At 30.1% G+C, this 18,043-nt stretch overlaps 1 protein-coding gene across 14 annotated transcripts in view; it reads right to left on the reverse strand.

Moving 5' to 3' along the window:
* Positions 1–18,043, reverse strand: part of LOC100142605 (ankyrin-3) — a 123,975-nt gene that overhangs the window by 104,334 nt on the left and 1,598 nt on the right. For 13 of the 14 annotated variants that reach the window (XM_015978688.2, XM_064357598.1, XM_064357613.1 and 10 more), the window contains exon 2: positions 16,188–16,729. In XM_015978688.2, coding sequence (XP_015834174.2) covers positions 16,188–16,691 — 504 coding nt within the window. In that variant the 5' untranslated portion in view covers positions 16,692–16,729. Of the gene's footprint in view, positions 1–6,218; positions 6,361–16,187; positions 16,730–18,043 lie in introns of those variants that run through there. The other variant, XM_015978690.2, reaches the window with a different exon arrangement.

Here is an 18,043-nt window from a genome sequence, read left to right on the forward strand (position 1 = left end):
TGGTCAATTTTAAAAGTGTTTTAAAACCAATTAAAACCTATTTTATCTGATAGATTTTGAGGTGCTCTTTAAGATAAAAAAAAAGCGTTTTCTCCTAGCTCTTTTCGTTTGGCCGTAATCGGAGTTTGAAAATAAAAATTTTTTTTGCAAGATATCGCTTTGAGTCTTATGCCATTTTGTAGAGTTTTTTATTCCGGTTTTCCTCGATTTTTCCGTTTTTCGATAACTATAATCGTTTGGCCGTGATTGCCGGTTGAAAATTGAAAAAAAGCGAAAATGGAAACCTTTTTTTGCGTTTTTCTCGGAAACTAAAAAAGTTAGAGCAACGAGCAAAATTCATCTGATAGCGCTTAATTTTATCTATTTTTTCGACTAAACCCGGAGCCGCTCCGGGCAACGATTCCGGCTACAGAAGCGATCAAACTTTTTCACTAAAAAAATTCATTAAAAAAAACTAAAAGTCGTAGAGCAATGCGGTTTGTTCCATTGAATTCTACGGCTCATTTTACATATTATACTAATTTTTCACAAGAATTAAAAATTTTTAATTTTTTTTGCCTAATAATTTTTCAACAAAAAAATTCATAACTCAAAAACTAAAAGTCGTAGAGCAATGCGGTTTGCTCCAGTGAATTTAGCGGCTCATTTTCTGTATTATGCCAACTTTTCACGAAATTTAAATTTTTCAATTTTTTTGCTAAAACTTCCTGAGTTAATACACTTACCTTCAAGAAGGTGAAAAAATTAATTTTTTTTAAAACTCGTTCTATCGTAGATTTTTGGACTTGTATATGCCCTTAAATTCCTCTACAGTTGTTAAAAGTCAAAAAAAGTCCATATGTTCGAATTTTTGATGTTTGATTTTTTCAATTTTTGTCGCGAATTTTGTCGATTTCCGGTACTCAGATCATTTATCAAGCAATAACTCCGGAACTATTAGAAATAACCCCATGATGTGTACTATCTTTGGAAAGCTCTTTTAATGGTCTATCATTTGCAAAAAAAATTATTTTTGTCCGACTTATAGTTTCCGAGAAAATGCAAATAAAAGCAAAAATTAGATCATATACTCAAAAATTCATAACTAAAAAACTATTAAAAATTTGGCAATTTTGTCGATGCCAATCGATTCCCCGGATCATTTTGCATTGGTACGGATGAAAATAGTTCCACTTTTTCAAATAGTTTAGCCGTAATTAAGAAAATAAAAAAAAATTAAAAAAAATTAACACCCCCCCCTTAGAATTTGGTCAATTTTAAAAGTGTTTTAAAACCAATTAAAACCTATTTTATCTGATAGATTTTGAGGTGCTCTTTAAGATAAAAAATAGCGTTTTCTCCTAGCTCTTTTAGTTTGGCTGTAATCGGAGTTTGAAAATTAAAATTTTTTTTGCGAGATATCGCCTTGAGTCTTATGCCATTTTGTAGAGTTTTTTATTCCGGTGTTCCTTGATTTTTCCGTTTTTTGATAACTCTAATCGTTTGGCCGTGATTGGCGGTTGAAAATTGAAAAAAAGCGAAAATAGAAACCTTTTTTTGCGTTTTTCTCGGAAACTAAAAGACTTAGAGCAACGAGCAAAAATTCATCTAATAGCGCTTAATTTTATCTATTTTTTCGACTAAACCCGGAGCCGCTCCGGGCAACGATTCCGGCTACAGAAGCGATCAAAATTTTTCACTAAAAAAATTCATTAAAAAAAAACTAAAAGTCGTAGAGCAATGCGGTTTGTTCCGTTGAATTCTACGGCTCATTTTACATATTATACTAATTTTTCACAAGAATTAAAAATTTTTAATTTTTTTGCCTAATAATTTTTCAACAAAAAAATTCATAACTCAAAAACTAAAAGTCGTAGAGCAATGCGGTTTGCTCCAGTGAATTCAGCGGCTCATTTTCTGTATTATACCAACTTTTCACGAAATTTAAATTTTTCAATTTTTTTGCTAAAACTTCCTGAGTATAATACACTTACCTTCAAGAAGGTGAAAAAATTAAATTTTTTTAAAACTCGTTCTATCGTAGGTTAATGGACTTGTATATGCCCTTACATTCCTCTACAATTGTTAAAAGTAAAAAAAAAGTCCATATGTTCGAATTTTTGATGTTTGATTTTTTCAATTTTTGTCGCGAATTTTGTCGATTTCCGGTACTCGGATCATTTATCAAGCAATAACTCCGGAACTATTAGAAATAACCCTATGATGTGTACTATCTTTGGAAAGCTCTTTTAATGGTCTATCATTTGCAAAAAAGATTATTTTTGTCTGACTTATAGTTTTCGAGAAAATGCAAATAAAAGCAAAAATTAGATCATATACTCAAAAATTCATAACTAAAAAACTATTAAAAATTTGGCAATTTTGTCGATGCCAATCGATTCCCCGGATCATTTTGCATTGGTACGGATGAAAATAGTTCCACTTTTTCAAATAGTTTAGCCGTAATTAAGAAAATAAAAAAAAATTAAAAAAAATTAACACCCCCCCCTTAGAATTTGGTCAATTTTAAAAGTGTTTTAAAACCAATTAAAACCTATTTTATCTGATAGATTTTGAGGTGCTCTTTAAGATAAAAAATAGCGTTTTCTCCTAGCTCTTTTAGTTTGGCTGTAATCGGAGTTTGAAAATTAAAATTTTTTTTGCGAGATATCGCCTTGAGTCTTATGCCATTTTGTAGAGTTTTTTATTCCGGTGTTCCTTGATTTTTCCGTTTTTTGATAACTCTAATCGTTTGGCCGTGATTGGCGGTTGAAAATTGAAAAAAAGCGAAAATAGAAACCTTTTTTTGCGTTTTTCTCGGAAACTAAAAGACTTAGAGCAACGAGCAAAAATTCATCTAATAGCGCTTAATTTTATCTATTTTTTCGACTAAACCCGGAGCCGCTCCGGGCAACGATTCCGGCTACAGAAGCGATCAAAATTTTTCACTAAAAAAATTCATTAAAAAAAAACTAAAAGTCGTAGAGCAATGCGGTTTGTTCCGTTGAATTCTACGGCTCATTTTACATATTATACTAATTTTTCACAAGAATTAAAAATTTTTAATTTTTTTGCCTAATAATTTTTCAACAAAAAAATTCATAACTCAAAAACTAAAAGTCGTAGAGCAATGCGGTTTGCTCCAGTGAATTCAGCGGCTCATTTTCTGTATTATACCAACTTTTCACGAAATTTAAATTTTTCAATTTTTTTGCTAAAACTTCCTGAGTATAATACACTTACCTTCAAGAAGGTGAAAAAATTAAATTTTTTTAAAACTCGTTCTATCGTAGGTTAATGGACTTGTATATGCCCTTACATTCCTCTACAATTGTTAAAAGTAAAAAAAAAGTCCATATGTTCGAATTTTTGATGTTTGATTTTTTCAATTTTTGTCGCGAATTTTGTCGATTTCCGGTACTCGGATCATTTATCAAGCAATAACTCCGGAACTATTAGAAATAACCCTATGATGTGTACTATCTTTGGAAAGCTCTTTTAATGGTCTATCATTTGCAAAAAAGATTATTTTTGTCTGACTTATAGTTTTCGAGAAAATGCAAATAAAAGCAAAAATTAGATCATATACTCAAAAATTCATAACTAAAAAACTATTAAGAATTTGGCAATCTTGTCGATGCCAATCGATTCCCCGGATCATTTTGCATGGGTACGGATCAAAATAGTTCCACTTTTTCAAATAGTTTAGCCGTAATTAAGAAAATAAAAAAAAATTAAAAAAAATTGACACCCCCCCCTTAGAAATTGGTCAATTTTGAAAGTGTTTTAAAACCAATTAAAACCTATTTTATTTGATAGATTTTGAGGTGCTCTTTAAGATAAAAAAAGCGTTTTCTCCTAGCTCTTTTAGTTTGGCCGTAATCGGAGTTTAAAAATTAAAATTTTTTTTGCGAGATATCGCCTTGAGTCTTATGCCATTTTGTAGAGTTTTTTATTCCGGTTTTCCTCGATTTTTCCGTTTTTCGATAACTCTAATCGTTTGGCCGTGATTGGCGGTTGAAAATTGAAAAAAAGCGAAAATGGAAACCTTTTTTTGCGTTTTTCTCGGAAACTAAAAGACTTAGAGCAACGAGCAAAAATTCATCTAATAGCGCTTAATTTTATCTATTTTTTCGACTAAACCCGGAGCCGCTCCGGGCAACGATTCCGGCTACAGAAGCGATCAAAATTTTTCACTAAAAAAATTCATTAAAAAAAAACTAAAAGTCGTAGAGCAATGCGGTTTATTCCATTAAATTCTACGGCTCATTTTACATATTACACTAATTTTTCACAAGAATTAAAAATTTTTAATTTTTTTTGCCTAATAATTTTTCAACAAAAAAATTCATAACTCAAAAACTAAAAGTCGTAGAGCAATGCGGTTTGCTCCAGTGAATTCAGCGGCTCATTTTCTGTATTATACCAACTTTTCACGAAATTTAAATTTTTCAATTTTTTTGCTAAAACTTCCTGAGTAATTACACTTACCTTCAAGAAGGTGAAAAAATTAATTTTTTTTAAAACTCGTTCTATCGTAGGTTTTTGGACTTGTATATGCCCTTACATTCCTCTACAGTTGTTAAAAGTCAAAAAAAGTCCATATGTTCGAATTTTTGATGTTTGATTTTTTCAATTTTTGTCGCGAATTTTGTCGATTTCCGGTACTCGGATCATTTATCAAGCAATAACTCCGGAACTATTAAAAATAACCCTATAATGTGTACTATCTTTGGAAAGCTCTTTTAATGGTCTATCATTTGCAAAAAAGGTTATTTTTGTCCGACTTATAGTTTTCGAGAAAATGTAAATAAAAGCAAAAATTAGATCATATACTCAAAAATTCATAACTAAAAAACTATTAAGAATTTGGCAATTTTGTCGATGCCAATCGATTCCCCGGATCATTTTGCATGGGTACGGATCAAAATAGTTCCACTTTTTCAAATAGTTTAGCCGTAATTAAGAAAATAAAAAAAAATTAAAAAAATTAACACCCCCCCTTAGAATTTGGTCAATTTTAAAAGTGTTTTAAAACCAATTAAAACCTATTTTATCTGATAGATTTTGAGGTGCTCTTTAAGATAAAAAAAAGCGTTTTCTCCTAGCTCTTTTAGTTTGGCCGTAATCGGAGTTTGAAAATTAATTTTTTTTTTGCAAGATATCGCCTTGAGTCTTATGCCATTTTGTAGAGTTTTTTATTCCGGTTTTCCTTGATTTTTCCGTTTTTCGATAACTCTAATCGTTTGGCCGTGATTGGCGGTTGAAAATTGAAAAAAAGCGAAAATGGAAACCTTTTTTTGCGTTTTTCTCGGAAACTAAAAGACTTAGAGCAACGAGCAAAAATTCATCTGATAGCGCTTAATTTTATCTATTTTCTCGACTAAACCCGGAGCCGCTCCGGGCAACGATTCCGGCTACAGAAGCGATCAAAATTTTTCACTAAAAAGATTCATTAAAAAAAAATTAAAAGTCGTAGAGCAATGCGGTTTGTTTCATTGAATTCTACGGCTCATTTTACATATTATACTAATTTTTCACAAGAATTAAAAATTTTTAATTTTTTTTGCCTAATAATTTTTCAACAAAAAAATTCATAACTCAAAAACTAAAAGTCGTAGAGCAATGCGGTTTATTCTCGACTTATAGTTTTCGAGAAAATTGCGAATAAATGCAAAATTAGATCAAATTAGTCAATAATTGTATACAAAATATTATCTGCTAAATTTTAGTAATATGTTTTTATAACATCCTGTGTTAGAAAAACGTAATTAAAACTCCACACAATGAGATATAATCCTGTCCACGCAGACAATAGAGAAAATATAATGAAAAGAGAATTATTTTTCGTATTAAAAGAGAACGGAAGCGGAAAATGGAAAGGAACATTAATATAAATTCTGACCGAAAGGTCAGCCTAGATGGAAGCTTTCAAGTTGCTGATTATACTTACGAATAATCAAAACTAAAACATTTCCAGGCCCGTGATCAAAATCCAGTTTTATTTATCGAAAATCATATGATAAATGTCTTTAAAAATACGAATTAAAACAAACAATAGTAATCGTGTTAGAAAAATCGTTTACAATAAAATTAGAACGATCCAAACATTCCAGCTGTCTTCCCCGATTTGTTGTAAAGTGTTTAAATGCGATCGCGCTTTAAATTAGCTCAATATCAACAGAACCATCCAGCGATTTGAATTTTTATTGCGCAATAACTTGGAATGAACTACTCACAGAAATGGGGCTTTTGTTGGTATCATTCATTACCACAACGCCGTTCATTTCGCGCTTTAACACCCATCAACATATCGCTTAAAACCGATCCTTTGCCGGTTAACACCGAACTGAAGAAGACCTCTGCAGTCCTGCTGGTCCTAACCTAAAACGTTTGGCCGCATTGCGACTCCGGTTATTTGTCCGTTTTCGAGCAACGGCACGATTTGGACGCTTGTGATTGGCTGCAGGAACGCACGCCACGCCCATTCTCAAGGTCAGCAGGAAACAGGCCCTGGATAATCGATGCTGATGGCTGAGAAAGTCCTGCTGCGAGCAATTCCGGGAGAAAAAATGATGCTGATGGCGTTTAGATGTGTGACAATTTGCGCTGGTTTTTTGCCCAGCAGGAATTTAATTGCCGGTGGTTAAACCTATTTGCATGCTTTGGGGTGGCAAAGGCCCAAGGACGTTTCTGATTAAAGAGTTATTTTTGTTCGACAGTGGGCTGGTTGTCGTCATTGGAAATGTATTGTCCAGAATTACATAATTTCATTTAGTGAGTTTCCAGAATATTGCATAAATATTTGGCTTGGAAATGTGTTTTATGAATCAAATTATTGCATAAACGAAAAAATTTGAATATGAAAATTAACGAAATTTTCGGAGCTAAGCTGGTAAAATGAGAACTGAGTAAAGCTGTAACGTAGTTACTTTTCGAAGGTGTTCAAGTAATGATTTAAATTAAATTTTGGAAGCGGGAAAATGCAGATGCTAGAATTACTCTAAGCTCTTAATGCGCTCTTCTGAAATTGTGAGCAAAAATAAGTTACTCAGATTATAAAGATATTATTCTGCGTTCTCGAATCGTATTAAAATGCTCTACTAGATCCTCCTAAGCTACAAATTACAAATCGAGTTTTCACAGAGCTATGATTTTATTAAATAAATTGTTTATAAGAAATTAAAAGAAAGAGACTGATTTTGTGGTATTTCTTGTATTTTTAAGTAGAAATGCAACGTTTAATGCACATTGGCACTCAGAAAAATAAAAATAGAAATAGAAAATAATCTATTAAAATAATTATGAAAAAAAAATAGTTTTACAAAATAATTTAAAAAATAGTTTACAAAAAAATTGAAGAATTGGTATTTGCTAAAAAATTATCTTTAACAATGTTGGGTTGGAATTTTTTCTATAAGACATTGTTTAAATAAAAAAACTAAATACTAAAATTCTGGCAAAAATCTATTTTATCTACCTATTTAAAATAAAGCTTTGAAAAACCACATAAAAAGTGAAGGTTTTTTTTAACAAATTTTGTCATGGTTGTTCATGGTTTTTCAAGTCTAAGATTTTTATTAACTGACAAAAAACAGTTTGTGTTCACAAAATAGACTAAATTTTTTGTTACAAGTTTATATAGATATAATTATTTTTTATTTTTATTATTATTAGTTTCGTTAATGTTGCACCAATTATATAGAAACTGGTCTTATAATTTTTTTTTATTTTTTAGATACAACTGTGACTCAAACAAATAAAACTAAAAATTGAAAAAAAGTTAACGCGACAATTTAATATTCAAAATACCTAATAATTATAGTTTTATAAAATAAAAAAGTTGGAATCTTTCTTAAAACCTTATCCTTGGCAAGGTGGAATTTTTTCTGTAGGATATCAACTAAATAAAAATTTCAAAGAAAGTTCTTCGAAACAAGTGTGCCATCCAAAGTCTAGCAAAAATAGCAAAACAAAAATTTTTTTTGGAAAAAATGTCTTAACATTATTAAAAATTTCAGTTTCAAAAATGAGAGAAAAATATATCTAACTATAATGCCACTAAGTTGCTTAAAGTTTTATTTGAAAAATAAGTTTTTACAAAAACTTCTATACTACCTTCTTAAAATACGTTTAAATGTGCAATAAATCCAGAAAAAAATACAGATTTATATTTATAGTTCTCTTATCTTGTGTGTGATATAAAGTTATAAACTCGAAGAGGCAAATTTTGATAAAACTTTAATGAATTTCAAGTCTGGGATTTTTTTTAACTGCCAACGAACAGCTTCTGTTAACAGGATAGATCAAATTTTCTGCTGTGTTACAAATGAGCATTTTTTTCATGTTTAAAAAATATAATTGCAAAAACAGCTTTGCTAAATTGCCTAAAAAAATAAAAAAACAGTGAGGATAAAAATTATAAATACTAACATTTCAGGCAAAATAACGTTAAATTGTTATTTTCTAACAATAGCTTACAAATAATAACCTGTTTAACACACCCTTAGTGAAATTGTTATTTTTAGGTATGGTTGTTACTTCCTATCAAACAAGAATAAGAGTTAAATTGTTAAACATTACAAAATATTTAACATAGTCATTGACTTCTGAACATTTTTTTTAGTTTAATTCCGTATTAGTTTTTTCATAAATTCTCTCTCAGAACGTTTCAAAAAACAGGCAGAAACAAGATATAACAAGACTGTTATAATTATATGAAAAAAATGACCCAAAAAGGCACAAAAAAACAAAGTAAAATGACTTATTTTTAATAAATTGCAACTTTCAGATAATAAATTAAGTCTGCTAAAAATATTTTTACATAATCTTAAAAACTAAGAATCAGACAGAAATAATTGTTGGCGATTTTAAATAATGTTTTATTAATTTTCTTTTCTATAAATACATGTGAATTCTTTCAGAATATTTCTAAGCACTTTGTAATAAAAACATTTTAATCGAAATTGTTTATTCTAAAAGAAAGAAAGCTTAAATAATGTCTTGTGAAATAAAAACGTAAAAAATTGTCAATAGTTTAATTTTTTTATTCGATTAAATAATTTCGATTATAGTTTTCCGTGTGATTGATCGTTGAAAATCGATTTTCAAAAAATTAAACATTGACGGATATATTTTTTTTGTACAACTTCATCTCATTTTGCTCTAAGTTGTCCATTCCTTAAAAAACAACACATTTTTGTTAAGAGGATTTTCCACGTGACGTAAAATATGCCACAAATCCTGTTAAAAAACTTAAATTCCAGAACCAAGCACAGATGTTTATTCCCACTACAGATAATAAAACGAGAGCACCAAAACATTTTCTGCATTTTTATAGCTGTTCCAATAAAATTAGTACAATATACTTGGTAAATCAGTTTTATGTTAAAAGTAATAGTGTAGCCAGCAGTGCTTATTTTAAACAGCAGATGGGACACAATGCTTTATTTAATCAAAAAAAAACAATGTTATTTAGTTTCAGTTTTTTTATTGTAGTAACACATCGATTTAGCATAGAGATCTGAGAGCATTATTAGTTTTACAACAAAATTACACCAATTTTCCACCAATCACTTTAACAGTAATTGCAGTGTTGGCTTCAGACAACATAATATAAAACAATCACGCAAAGTTCTGACGGAATGAATCATTTACTGTATGAAAATATTGGAAGGAATTAGTAAATCATTCCAGTTTGTCGACTACATTTGTACGTTTGCCAAGTTAGTTGATGAAAAGCGTCTCAAACATGATCAAAAGGACTAGCCTATCAGGCACCTCCCTTGAAAGCAGAAAAAACTATCTCACGACCAATTGCAACAGCACCGTAAAGTCTGCCCGTTACGTGAAATTTATAGTTGTAGTTTTTGCCCTGTCACGTTGCCAACTACCTAAACAAATGTAACCAGGGCGCCTGGATAATGTTTTCGAGCGTGTTAGACACCATTTGAACGTATGTTTCTCAAAACAACACATTTTTGTGACAAACGATTTGAGCTTTTTAGAGAAAATCTTTCCAAACATCCGAGTTTTGGATCGATAGAGCTTGGCTTAATTTAGTTGTTACTCGCATCTGGCACAAAAGTAATTCAAGAAAATGGTGGAGGCGCCGGGAAAGCTCTTACATATTTTTTTATATTAATAAAATTTGATTACAATGTGTAAGATTTTCATACAGTTTTTACTAATTTCATGTTATATGCACAATGCACAAGTTTTTTACGATGTTGAAATAGACAAAATAATATATAGGGAAACTAAGTGTCAAATTATGGACAATTTATTTTTTTAATTACAAGAGAATTATGATCCTAATTTCTCAGTTAGAAAATAAATCTACAATTATTTTAAACTTTTTGTAAGAAAAATTAACACTAAAAAGTCAAAAATAAAACAATGAAAAAATATACAAACAGTACAGGGTGAGTCAATAGTAATAGTCACTCCTAATTTTTTTTTAAATATGCAACCAGTAATAGCGATTACAGCTGACCAGAATAAAAACTCTCAAGATTAATCCACGATTACATTGTTCAGAGTACTGTCAAGTTTGTCTTAACATTTTGCTAAAATTTCATTATGGTCTATTATCACTTAAAAAAATAACTAATGTTGATTCAATTAATGTTTTTAAAAATCAAACAAAGTTTCCAAGTGGGAAGTGTAATTAGTATTTTTAGTTGCATCTTAGAACACGTCAGAAATAAGCAACTATTGACTAACCCTGTAGTTTATAATCGGGTATATAAGTGTTTCTTTTTTATTTTATTTTTTAATTTAAAATTAATTACACAATGACTTTAGTAAAATATTTGCACTTCAATTTTCTTTACTAAAAGAGAGACAAGAAGTTTAGTTTGTGTTTAAATTTTGTTAAGACTGTAGCCTTATGTCTCGTTTAGAGATACATGGAAAACGGATTTTAAGTTTCGTAAAAACTAAAATAAGAATTCTAAGTCACATGTGGATATTTTTAGATAAAAGAAAACATTGGTAAAATAAATTCGTTTTTGTATCAACTTAGAAAATAATCTCACTGTATTGAAAAAACTATGTTGGAACTTATCTGTAAATACAGGATTATTCACATAAAACTCTAAACTCCAAACCTGGCGAAATAAAAAATGCAACAAGAAATAAAGATTTTAAAGCTAACTTGATACCGTTATAATTTATTAAAAATTAATTAATTAATTAATTAATTAAAAATTATAGTTTGATCTTTATAGAAAACCTACATTCACGATCAGAAAAAAATTATCAACAGGCCGGATAGCAAAAACCTGACTAAAATTTTTCAACAAATTTTCTGTATAATCCTGTATCCTGTATCAAAATCAAGCAGCTCAGCATTATCAATATTTTTTCATTATGTTAAATTTTTTGTTTTCAGTAGATTTTTATATTCGGATTTTTTTTGTAAAGTAACTAATTACGAGTAATTCTTAGTTAGTAAGCTAACTATTTCTAATCTTGTTATGCTACTTACTAAAATTTAAACTTAAACTAAAACTAAAAGATAGAAAACAAAAGTTTTAAGTTAAACATGTTCAACACAATTTTGTAAGAATGTTAAAAACATAGAAATTAAGTTAATTCGAAATGACGAAAAATAAATGTGATATCAATTATTTACGGAATTAATTTTTAATTTAAAGTAGAGCCCAAACATTTGCGGATTAGAGTGGTTTTCCAAGATCTTGTCTATATTCATAAGTTGCTTAATGTTAGTGTCTTATAAGAATTTTCTACTTACTTAAGACCCCGTTTGTGAGCAAAACTTAATATTTAAATAAACTCATCAAAACGGAAACTTCTTCAATTTTTTGCTAACTATCCAACTCCTGGCCTTAAAAAAGCAAATTCGTGTAAACCTCTCTCCTTACAACCCTTGTTAACCCGCTTTGTTCCGTTTTTTCATATCCCGAGCGCTAATTTGCATCCGTCTAATAGAGACCTCGCATTTAATTCTTAAGCAAACAAAAGCAAAACCTTCCTCCCTATTACGGTGGAATAATTAAATCTCGCTGGTCCTAAGTGACGACTCCTTAATAACCCCATAATTAAAGAAAATGCACGCACGACAAGAATTTTAACGACATGGAGACTGGCGCCTTGCTATCGATTGCTATCAAAGCGTCGCGACGCTTCCCTGGCGCCACCTTCTCTCCAATAGCGCCAGCAGACAAATACAGGAAACGACACAACATGCAAAATTTAAAAGTCACGTTTGCAGCTAGGAGAAGAATATTATTTAGGACTTTTCTACGAAAAAATAAAGGAACAAAAAATAAAAACACGAAAGAATGTAATAATAATAACAATAATAATCACAATAAAAAATAATTGCACTGTATTAAAACTAAAAATAGTAACTACTAAATAAAAAATCATTAAATAAAACAAAGAAAAAATAATGAAAAAAAAAACAAAACTGAGCAAAAAGAAAATAATAAAAAGCAATATTTCTGGAACTGTTAGACGTATCTCCAATAAGTTTCTTATCGTTAAAAAGCTCTTTTAATTATTTATTATTTTCAAAAAAAACATCGTTCTCCGACTGATGGTTTTCCCAAAAATTGTTAACAATATAAAAATAGGTAAGATATAAAAAAATAATACTAAACAACTATTAGAAATTTAGCGATTTTCTCGACCCGAATCGATTCCCCGGACAATTTTACATAAGTTTGCCTCAAAATAGTTTTAGTTTTTCGAATAGTACTGCCGTACTTGTAAAAATAAAAACTTGAAAAATTTGTCAATTGGAAATTTCAACTATTTTTGCATTTTTCTCGAGAACTATATGACTTAGAGCAAAAATCGGATTGTGCTTGAAATTATTTATTTTTTCGTCAAAAACCAATGCCGCTCCAGGCAACGGCTCCGGATACAGAAGCATTAAAAGATTTACATTATTAAATTCATTCAAAAAATTCATAGCCTAAAAACTAAAAGTCGTAGAGCAAAACAGATTGTTCCAGTAAATTTTGAGGCTCAATCTACTTATTATACCACCATTTTTATAACAATAGCTTCCTCGACAACATATTAAAAAAATATATTAATTTGAAAAAATGGTGGATGCGCCGGGTAAATTTATATTACCCAGTTTTTTTAAACACTTTTTTATAAGTAATATTTTTTTATCTTTCATAAGACTTACATTTTTGTTGTCTAAATGATGCCCTCCAAAATCGATATGCTGTAGAAGAATAGCTTTGGCTTCGTCCTTAAAGAGCGAGTTCTCCTTTTTATTCCCCCCTTCACTGTCCTTATCCATAGTGAAATATAAAAAATATAACTAAAAAACTATAGGAAATTCGGCGATTTTCTTGACCCCAATCGATTCCCCCATAATTCTTTATAAGCTTGCATTAAAATAATTACAATTTTTTGAATAGTACTGTCGTACTTAAAAAATCAAAAACCTTGAACAATTATTTAATTGGAATATTCAACGATTTTTGCTTTTTTCTCCGGAACTACAAAAGTTAAAGCAAATATCGGATTGCGCTTGCAATTATTTATTTTTTTGTCAAAACCCAATGCCGCCCCAGGCAACGATACCAGATACAGAAGAATTGAAAGTTTTACATTATTTAAATTCATAGCTCAAAAACTAAAATTCTTAGAGCAAAACAATTTATTCCAGTAAATTTTGAAGTTTTTTTTACGTATTATACCGCAATATCCTGCCCGACAATTTACTTTTAAAAAATATTTTAACTCAAAAATGGTGGATGCGCCGGGTTATTAATCGAACATGCATAATTCACAAACTAAAAGTCATGGAGCAAAACGGTTTGCTCTAGTAAGTTCTACACTCCATTCTACATATTACACCAGTTTTTTTACAACACATTTTTATAAGTAATATTTTTCTTTATCTTTCATAAAACATATATTTTTTTTGTATAAATACTGCCCCCCAAGATCGATATTCTGTAGAGGTATAGCTTTGGCTTTGTCCTTAAAAGATGATTTCTCCTTTTTATGCCCCCCTTCACTGTCCTTATCGATAGAGTGCCCGTGATAATTGTTTTCGAAAAAATTTCTAACAAATTAAAAATAATTAACATATAAATATATAACTGAAAAACTATTAGAAATTCGGCGATTTTCTCGACCCCAATCGATTCCCGCATAATTCTTTATAAGCTTGCATTAAAGCAATTACAATTTTTTGAGTAGTACTGTAGTACTTGAAAAAACAAAAACCTTGAACAATTATTTAATTTTAATATTCAACCATTTTTGCTTTTTTCTCCGGAACTATAAACGTTAGAGCAAATATCGGATTGCGTTTGAAATTATTTAATTTTCTCGTCAAAATCCAGGGCCGCCCCGGGCAACGATTTCGAATACAAAAGTATTGAAAGTCTTCCATTATTAAAATTCATAGCTCAAAAACTAAAATTCTTAGAGAAAAACAATTTATTTCAATAAATTTCAAAGTTTTCTTTACATATTATACCGCAATACCCTGCCCGACAATTTACTTTTAAAAAATATTTTAACTCAAAAATGGTGGATGCGCCGGGTTATTAATCAAACATGCATAATTCACAAACTAAAAGTCATGGAGCAAAACGGTTTGCTCTAGTAAGTTCTACACTCCATTCTACATATTACACCAGTTTTTTTACAACACATTTTTATAAGTAATATTTTTCTTTATCTTTCATAAAACATATATTTTTTTTGTATAAATACTGCTCCCCAAGATCGATATTCTGTAGAGGCATAGCTTTGGCTTTGTCCTTAAAAAATGATTTCTCCTTTTTATGCCCCCCTTCACTGTCCTTATCGATAGAGTCCGTGATAATTGTTTTCGAAAAAAATGCTAACAAATTAAAAATAAGTAAAATATAAAAAATATAACTAAAAAACTATTGGTAATTCGGCGATTTTCTCGACACCAATCGATTCCCGCATAATTCTTTATAAGCTTGCATTAAAGTAATTACAATTTTTTGAGTAGTACTGTAGTACTTGAAAAAACAAAAACCTTGAACAATTATTTAATTTTAATATTCAACCATTTTTGCTTTTTTCTCCGGAACTATAAAAGTTAGAGCAAATATCGGATTGCGTTTGAAATTATTTATTTTCTCGTCAAAATCCAGGGCCGCCCCGGGCAACGATTTCGGATACAAAAGTATTGAAAGTTTTCCATTATTAAAATTCATAGCTCAAAAACTAAAATTCTTAGAGAAAAACAATTTATTTCAATAAATTTCGAAGTTTTCTTTACATATTATACGGCAATACCCTGCCCGACAATTTACTTTTAAAAAATATTTTAACTCAAAAATGGTGGATGCGCCGGGTTATTAATCAAACATGCATAATTCACAAACTAAAAGTCATGGAGCAAAACGGTTTGCTCTAGTAAGTTCTACACTCCATTCTACATATTACACCAGTTTTTTTACAACACATTTTTATAAGTAATATTTTTCTTTATCTTTCATAAAACATATATTTTTTTTGTATAAATACTGCCCCCCAAGATCGATATTCTGTAGAGGTATAGCTTTGGCTTTGTCCTTGAAGAACGATTTCTCCTTTTTATGCTCCCCTTTACTGTCCTTATCGATAGCGTGCCCGTGATAATAGTTTTCGAAAAAAATGCTAACAAATTAAAAATAAGTAAAATATAAAAAATATAACTAAAAAACTATTGGTAATTCGTGCGATTTTTGCGACCCCAATCAATTTGAATAGTACTGTCGTACTTAAAAAAACTAAAAACTTGAAAAATTATTCAATTGGAATATTCAACAATTTTTGATTTTTCTCCGAAACTATATAATTTAGAGCAAATATCGTATTGCGCTTGAAATTATTTATTTTCTCGTCAAAACGCAGGACCGCCCAGGCAACGATTCCGGATACAGAAGGATTGAACGTTTAACATTATTAAAATTCATAGCTCAAAAACTAAAATTCTTAGAGCAAAACAATTTATTCTAATAAATTTTGAAGTTTTCTTTACGTATTGTACCGCAATAGCCTGCCCGAAAATTTACTTTTAAAAAATATTTTAACTCAAAAATGGTGGATGCGCCGGGTTATTAATCAAAAATGTACAACTCACAAACTAAGTCATGGAGCAAATCGGTTTGCTCTAGTAATTTTACATATTACACCAGTTTTTTTTTCAATAAGTAATATTTTTCTTTATCTTTGATAAAACTTACATTTTTGTTGTCTAAATAATGCCCTCCAAGATCGATATACTGCGGCGGTATGGCCTTGGCCTCGTCCTTGAAGGGCGATTTCTCCTTTTTATGCCTCCCTTCACTGTCCTTATCGATAGCATGCCCGTGATAATCCCGATAAATGCCCTGCGAGTCAACAAAATGCAGCTGGAACGTGTGGCTAACTCCATGTGAGTCTAGATATTGTCCTGAGTCCCTTTTGCTCTTGTGGTCGACGTCGTCATGGCCATTATGGGGCGAATGCTCGACATGGGGATGCGGCAAGACGGGAAAATCGCGCAAATGGTGGTGGGAGGAGTCTTTATGGTGGTGGTGTGAGTCCTTGTGGTCCTTGTGGTCCTTGTGCTCCTTGTGGTGGTGGTCGATGGTTTCGTGGTATTCTTTATGGTGGTGGTGGAGCTCCTTGTGATGGTGCTGGTGAGGCACGTGGTGGTGGGAGGCTTCCACCAGAGTTGGTTGGATGTGAGTCACGAATTGCGCCATTGTGGGGGTTTACAAGGTGGAGGTTTGCATTGTTGGTGCTTTTGAGGAGGGAATTATTAAATAATACAGTCGAACCTCATCAATAATGCGAACAATAATATTTTTTTGTACGAAATTTTGTTTTATAATATAGAATAATCCTGTGTATTACAGTGTATTATTAATTTTGGGAAAAAATGTTTAGTTTATTATTGATTGAAGTTCGGATTAAGGAGGCTGCACTGTATTAAAGTTGGAGAAAGCTGGATACATCGGAAATTGTATTTACTTATTTAGATACCAAAATTCATAAAATTAATTTTGAACGAATACAAAACGTAACTAAAGTCAAAATAGTTGAGTCATCAAAAAAGTTTTGAGATTTTTGGTGAAAACAAAGCTTATCAAAAAAGCCTCCGATTACAAAAAAAATGTTCGTAAATTTTTTTTTATTTTAAAAATAAAGTTTTTTTAAAAAGCCTTCGACTGTAAAAATAAGTGACAAACAGCCATTTTTAAAGACTTTAACAAATTTTGTGGTATCCTTGGCTCTTTTTTAGGCAAATTATTTTTTAATTAATCATTTGTAAAATTTTCTTGATTTATCGTAGAAAACAAAACTTATCAGATAGGTCTTAGACTGTAAAAAATTAGTGAACCGTCAAAAAATATTTTTAGACAAATAATTTTTTGGCAAATCATTCGTAAAACATTCCTGATTTGTCACAGAAATCAAAGCTTATTAGAAAGGTCTTACACTGTAAAAAATTAATAAACCGACAATTATTTCTTAGAACTTTAATAAATTTCTAAGTTGTCTCAAAAAATATTATGACCTTGGATCATGTTTAGACGAATTTTTTTAGACGATTTATTTTGGCAAATCATCCATAAAATTTTGCCTATTAAAAGGGCTTTAGACTATAAAAAATTAAAGAAGCGACAATAGTTTCTGAGAACTTTAGTAAGTTCTTTGGTTTTCAGGAAATATTTTGGCATTAGTTTGTTTTTAGGCGAATTATTTATTGGTGAATCGTTCGTAAAATTTTCCTGATTTATAGCAGGAAACATAGTGTTTATCAACAGAGCTTTAGACTGTAAAGAAATAGTGAATCGCCAATCATTTTTAGAACTTTAATATATTTTTGTTTTTCTCAAAATATTTTGAACTCGGCTCGTTTTTAATCGAATTATTTTTTAACGAATCATTTTTAAAATTTTCCTAAATTATCGCAAGAGACAAAGCAAATCAAAAAGGCTTTAGAGGTAAAAAATTAGTGAATCTACAATCATTTCTTAGGACTTTAATAACTTTTTTAATTTTCCAGAAGTATTTTGGCAATAGTTAGTTTTTAGACGAATTATTTTTTGGT

This window comes from Tribolium castaneum, chromosome 1 (assembly GCF_031307605.1).
Source record: "Tribolium castaneum strain GA2 chromosome 1, icTriCast1.1, whole genome shotgun sequence".
In the NCBI taxonomy this organism is placed as follows: domain Eukaryota; kingdom Metazoa; phylum Arthropoda; class Insecta; order Coleoptera; family Tenebrionidae; genus Tribolium; species Tribolium castaneum.